This window comes from Fulmarus glacialis, unplaced genomic scaffold (assembly GCF_000690835.1).
Source record: "Fulmarus glacialis isolate BGI_N327 unplaced genomic scaffold, ASM69083v1 scaffold9177, whole genome shotgun sequence".
NCBI classification, from domain to species: Eukaryota; Metazoa; Chordata; class Aves; order Procellariiformes; family Procellariidae; genus Fulmarus; species Fulmarus glacialis.
Genome location: NW_009221241.1, coordinates 69744 through 76215, shown reverse-complemented (window position 1 = coordinate 76215; position 6472 = coordinate 69744). Strand labels below are relative to the sequence as shown.

Here is a 6472-nt window from a genome sequence, read left to right as displayed (position 1 = left end):
GCCGTTGGAGGGCGCGAGGCCGGGGCGGGAGGCGGCCCGTGCCCTGCCCTTGGGTCAGCCCGTCTGCCTCTCTCCCCTGAGGAGATGGAGCCTGCCGCTCCCAGCTGGCTGGGTCTCCTTGTCCCCCGGGGAGGGCGGCTTCTGTGGGGCTGCGGAAGACGAAGGCTGGTGGAGAGGCCGACGGGGGTTGGGTGAGGGGTGCCGTTGGCAGAGCGCTAGGCCCGGTGACAGGGGGCAAGGTGGGGTGCTCGCGGGAGGCGGAACTTGGGAGCCCTCAGAGGGGAAGGTGGGAAGCTTCAGCTCTCGAGTGGAAAAGCGGGAAGTCGCCGGCGGCAGTCGGGTGGTGGGGGAGAGAGCGTGAGGGGAGAAACGTGGCCTTCGCGGTACCTGGGTACGCTTCGGGTGGACCCAAAGGTCACGATGGCCTAAGCAAGACTTTCACGGACAGAATACAGATGAGCAATTTTTTAAATTTCGGTGGGGTGTTTTTTGCATTTATGCTGTAGATTTATGATTACTTTAAATTCACTGAGCTGACAGAATGAAATTCTGCCTGTTGCATGCTATGTTGTGAGTTAGATCAGGGAGCCTAAAACCAGCCTTGTGAGAAGGTTAGTCTCGTCTGAGGACAGCTGCCCGGTCTGGTTCACCGTGTGGCCACGCAAACCTTTGTGTTGGCACTACGGCAGGAACTGCAGCAGGAGTGGGTGTAAGCAAGTAGGGGAGAGTGGGACTGCTGTTTTCACCAGCAGCGTCGGTTCATACCTGCCTTAACTGTGTATTCATCTAGTGAACTCATATTCAGCATTGAAGCTTTATATTGAAAACATCTGGAGGCTGCAACAAGTGCAGTCTGTTGCGCTAGGCGCTGCGTGTGCACTGACGCTTATAAAGGCGGTATGATGGAAGAAAGAGCAGGGAACTGGGAGCACATAGATGGAAGGACGAGTGGCATTTTTTTGTGACAGTAGATCTCTGCACAATCTATCTGGGGCTATTGCAAAGGCAGGCAGTGGAAAACTTAATCTTCATAGGTTGCATATAAAGGAAACAAGATAAAATGATAACTGTTTCTTCTTTTTTTTCTCTTCTTTGTGCTGCAAAAAACCAGTGGCCAAGAGCAAATCTAAGTAAGTGATGTTTTCCTCACCGGTTTTTGATTTCTGCTACCACCCTGTATCTTCAAGTGACTTTACAAAACATTAGGCTTCTCTATGATATACCCAAGAGAATTGCAATCCTTGAGTCTAGCTGCACCCTCTCTGTCCTTCTGCATGTGTGTCTTTTCACAGGTAAGTACGGAATGGCGTGGAAAAAACCCTAAGTTCTAAAAATGCAGCAAAGGCAGGTTTTGTCCTATGGGCTGTTGCGTTGAGCTGAGCTGTAATATCCAAAGCACCCTGCGCAGGAGAAGCACGCCTCTGCTTTATGATTAGAGAGAGGCTATAAATTATCCACATAATCTTCCCCTTGTTTACCTTTCATACTTTTTAGCTGAGGAGGGCAAGCTGAGGTACAGCTTGGGTCTTTGTGGTGTTTGTGGGCTGGGCTTTGGGCAGGTGCTGTGAACCTTTCTCATAGGCAGGGTGCAGAACACTTCCCGATTTTAGGATGTTCGTATGTTTATACGTGAGGAGTGGATAGGGCGCAGTCAGTGCTCTGGGCATCTCGATTTGCTCTGTAGTCCAGCTCAGGAGAGATGTTAGTGGGCTCTGGGAGAAAATTAGTCACAGTCCTTTGAGCTGTAAAGAAAGCTGATGTGTTTTAAGGGTTGGAAAGGAAGGAATATACACTTTCAGCACACCAGTGGTCTTCCAGTGTGGATGCAAGGAGACAAGATCACGTGGAGAGAATGACTTGCATCCAAAATGCTATTTGTAAGAAAATTAGCTAGACAAATCCAAGGGGCTAAACTGATACGTTTATATGAATACATTCCTCTCTTCTGATTCTCAGAAGTTGCATTCTGTGCAAGCGTGTTACATTGGTACCGCACAACCTCGGGATCTGTGGCCTTTGCTACATTTTCTGATTTTTTAAGAATTGGCCCCCAACAGTACCAACCACTTGCTGGGTTTAAAGAGATTCTTCTGTTACAGGATTTCTGCACAATTGTCAGGGTTTGAAATTAAGAAAGCACATCCCAAGTATATGCCTGACAGGGAAGAGAGCAGTTTGACATCTCAGCATTCTACTGTTATCTGTTCGTAGAAACAAACACAGCAAAGCAGGATGTTTCCGCGAGGTGAAAAAGTAACTTTTAAAAATGGTGTTACTAATGTTAATGTAGTGACTTCCCCCCGCCCTTTTCTTTTTTTTCCTGATCTTTCTTTCTCTGTTTTTTGTATAGTCCCATATATACTTCAGGAATGTATTATCTCCTTATATTATTTATCCTTCTGTGCTACCCTTGGGTTTTCTCCCCGTGTCCTGATAGCTTTCCACTGTTCTTTTCTGCCTCTGCTCCTAGTTACATTTCTTCATTGGGGAGCAAGTTTTCTGAACAAGGTGTATTGTTCAGAAAGGGCTTGGCCTCAGATATGTGGTGCACAAGAATTTCAAGGCCTGGTCATAGTGATACCACTGATTCCCCCAGAAAGGGGAAACTGCACACAGGCTTTGAGGAAGTGGGTGAGGTGTAGGGGAAGGAGTCTGTGTGGTTACTGGTGCTACAGATCACACCTGCAGTAGTGTACAGGAGAGGACAATAATCAGGGATAATCCCTAGACTATGCTTGGTCAGTTGGTCTGCAGGAATCCAGTGGTTTTCTGTTTATTTTGAACTCAACAGTAAATTAGATTGCAAAGCGGAAAAGGGAGAGCTCAAGGAAGTACACTGGTCAGAGCTGCACAAGTGAGGAAGAATGGATGTCTCTTCAAGGTTAATTTTGACAGACCATTTTGTATTAGAAGCAGGAAAGTGAATTGAATGCCCATGTACAGAGATGTATCCATCTCTTTATTGCAATGGAAGAGAAAGATGTAATTTGCAGACTGGTTAAAGGGTTTGACCTTTCTTTTGAAACTTCAGAAGGTGTCCTGTGTCTGGGAAGTTGCGCAGATGTCGGCATGCTTCCAGGGTGGGGGGTGTGGTGGCAGCTTTCTCAGTCTCCTGGCTTTCCCTCCTCCCAGGGACACGGCAGCTGCTGCCAGTCCGCCCCACAGACCGAGAGCCCTCCAGTGGGGAAGGAGGTTCCCATGGCTGGGTTAACGTCAAGCCCTGTATCTCTAGCGGGATGGACAGTGCCGGGGGCTCTGCTTCTCCTTTTCCATGCCTCTTGTTCCATCCTATCTGCTCGGGTTCCTCTCTGCATGTGGAAGTGATAGTCTGCCATACAGCGTTATCTACAGCCCGAACATCTTTAACTACCATCATCCTTCCTCTCTTGCCATTATCTTTTAAGCCATAGTGACTCAATTGTATGCTGATCTTTTTTTTTTTCCTTTCTTTCTTTCATTCTTTCCTGTTTTTCTTCCTCACTGTTTTGTGGAGGAGCCACTTCTTTCTGGATTTGTATTCTGTTCGAGAGTTATTTACTTAAACTTGATGCTGGAGCTTATGGTTTATAGTGTCTGTGTTACAAGTTTAGCATATAGTATTGATGCTCCCATCCAGAACATCCATGAAGTTGAAATGAAGTATCTTATGCGATTCTGCCAAATTGTTTATGCTAAAAGCTTGTCCATTTGACCATGCCCTGGCAGACAAGCGGTGGGCCGTTGCTGTGTGCCTGTGCACTGACACAGAGACATTCCTTGTGACTTTAGATACATTCTGGTGAGGATGAAAAGTGCGGCTGAGACAGGCTACTGTTTCAACGTCAGGAGACTCCGACTGCAGGAAAAACTGGTCCTGCTGAGATACGATCCCATCGGTAAGAGCTTGGGGAAGAAATCAGCCTGCTTTGTATAAGCTTCTCTGACTGTGTGGGGCAAAAGATTTGAATATAACAGGATTTCTCCCATCTAAGCAGAATATGTCATAACGTGTTTCATACTCAGATGACTGTACAGTTGCTGTTCTTCATGAAATTCCAGTGGGAAATAAACGTTACCCTCATTTTGCAGATTGTGGCAGTGAAACAAAGTAACGACTTGCCCAGCACATCACAGTCTTTGGTGACAGCCATGCCACATGTCAGTGGCAAAGCAAAGTGACACAGGAGTTCTTTCATTCTGTTTCTTTGTGTGGTTTGTTAGACTGTGCTACCTCCAACAAGCAGCCACGAAGTATGCATCAATAGGAATGTTCTGTTAAACTGCCATGGGTGCTCTAGACAATAAATTTTAGCCATCACTTACAAAATGGACTTTTAAAGAAATAAACACAAGTTCTTTCTCCACAAATGATACGGCTCTCCAGATGACAGTTTGTGGGTTCTTTTGTGTTCCTCTGATTCTTGCAAATTTTCTCAGTTTAAGAATCTGATTTGTTGGGGGGTTATAGCACTTGCCAAGCTGCCTTTTGCTCACCAAGCTTTTTGAAAGGTGACTTAGAGCTCAAGTTTCTGGGGGAGGAACAAGTCTGTAGTTAACATTAAAAAGCTTAATTTAACATTAAAAAGCATGATTTGGGAAAACTTAGAATTTAAACCAGACCATGCTAGAAATAGCATGGGGCAGTTAATGCAAAAAAGGCTTATTTAAATCTATAGAATAAAGAAATGTATTAAGCAGTTCTAAGTAGATAACATAATGCATGGCCAGTAGTTATGTGCTTCAGGCTTATTTTTTCTTACAATTCTATGTTCTTGTTAGATGACTAACCTTTTCATACTCAGATCTAACGGTACAGGAGCTTTATGGCAGGTGAGAGAAACCACCAGAGAAGCAGTATGCTCTTATCAAAGCACTCATGCTGACAGAGGTTATGGCTCTCCATCTGAATTCCATACAGAAAGGGAATTGGAGATCACTGGGATTATTTTCTTGAATAAGAAAAGTTTAAATTACTGCATCGAAACATTGTGCAAAGTGATCCTCCAGAAGCTTCGCAACTTGTAGGAAATGTGAAGAGAGCGGAGAGCTCAGGCTAAGTAGCGCTTCTGTTGCAGAACATGTAGTAGGTTGTTGAAGTACGAAATTGGAAGTAATTAAGAAAAAAAGCTCTGATCTTTGTAGCCTGTAGTAGAACACAAGTGAGAAATTGATGTGAGAAAGTGCTGCATGTGTGAAGGGAAGTAAATTTGAGTCTAGATACCAACTCACATCAGGAATATGTTAGGAAGCATTTTCACTTGGCATGTATTTTCACCTTATGTTTTATACTTCTCAAAAACCTGGGACCTCCACAGAATGAAGCTTTTTAGTGAAGTAGTGGCAGTAGTGCCGAAGTTTCACTACCTCCTAACTGCAGCGACAGAATGTGTTACTAAGTTGCACTATTTCTTAAAGCGAAACTTTTATGTGGAAGAAGAGATTTTGTTACTGCGTGGATTGCTCTTGCGTAGCTTTCAAAGGAATTCATATAATGAAGTTTAATCGGAACAGTGGTGCTTTTCAAATGGCATTGTAAAGCTTTGCTTTGATTTATTTTTTTAATTTTTTTTTCAGTAATGCATTGACTATGCTTAACTTGTAGCTGAACTGACTTTGCTAACATCTGCATCAGGCGTTGGAGGCAGGGTCAGTTTGTGCCTCATTGAGAGATCCACAGGACACTTAGTTAACTTTTCAGTCAGTCTGTGAGACTGACGAGATCCAGCTCATCATCTGTAGTTGTTTGGGCTCTGAAGTTGAAGAGTAGTAGAAAGCAGTAAGAACCTATTTTTGTCCCTACATCGAGCAGCTGTGACTCAGAATAGTCACACAGAGCAGCTGTTGAATGTTTTCAGCCACTCAAATCCTGATACTTATTTTCACAGAGGTAAAATGGACCTCTTAGGAACTGAAAATTACATGTGGTAAAGTGAAAGCGCTACTAAACTCCTTCAAGAGTTGGTTAACAGCAGCGCTGTGCCAGTCAGTTGCTCCACGCTCATTTAAGCAGCGAAGGCAGCCAGGAGAAAGGGACGTAGGCTCGTTGAATTGAATTTTAACACTTCAGGCTTCTTAACAGATTCTTTTTTTCCCTATAGCAAAAAAACGTGTCCTCTTCACAGAGAAGAGAAAAATCCGCTCTATCTGAACAATGACTGGACTTGATTTATGCATGAGGAGAGGATGGTTTAGGGGGAGGACGGGGTGAACACTGATTCAGAAATCCAGCGACATGGGCTGAAAAGAGAGGAAATGAACTGGGATCACCGTCTCCTGTGATTTGAAGGCCATTGTGAATAAAACAATGTAGAGAGAGAAAATTCTTAATGTCTGGACATAGATCATCACAGTAACATTTATTTATCTTTTGAGTTATTTTTACAGTGCTCAATTAAAAAAAAATTAAATAGCAAATCCCATTGTCTGTGTTTTCCATTGTGAAAGAGGCTGTAATCTTCAAAGGAACTATTGTTTTATAAGGCAATAAAAATTA

At 44.0% G+C, this 6472-nt stretch overlaps 1 protein-coding gene across 1 annotated transcript; it reads left to right on the top strand.

Annotated features, from left to right (window-relative positions):
• Positions 1-1111: 1111 nt before the first annotated feature.
• MRPL33 (mitochondrial ribosomal protein L33) lies at positions 1112-6393 on the top strand (the record flags this gene model as incomplete). The annotated part of the gene is made up of 3 exons (XM_009581025.1): positions 1112-1130; positions 3769-3875; positions 6078-6393. Coding segments are annotated over 3 exons (176 nt in total), but the record flags the coding sequence as incomplete, so codon positions are not given.
• Positions 6394-6472: the final 79 nt, after the last annotated feature.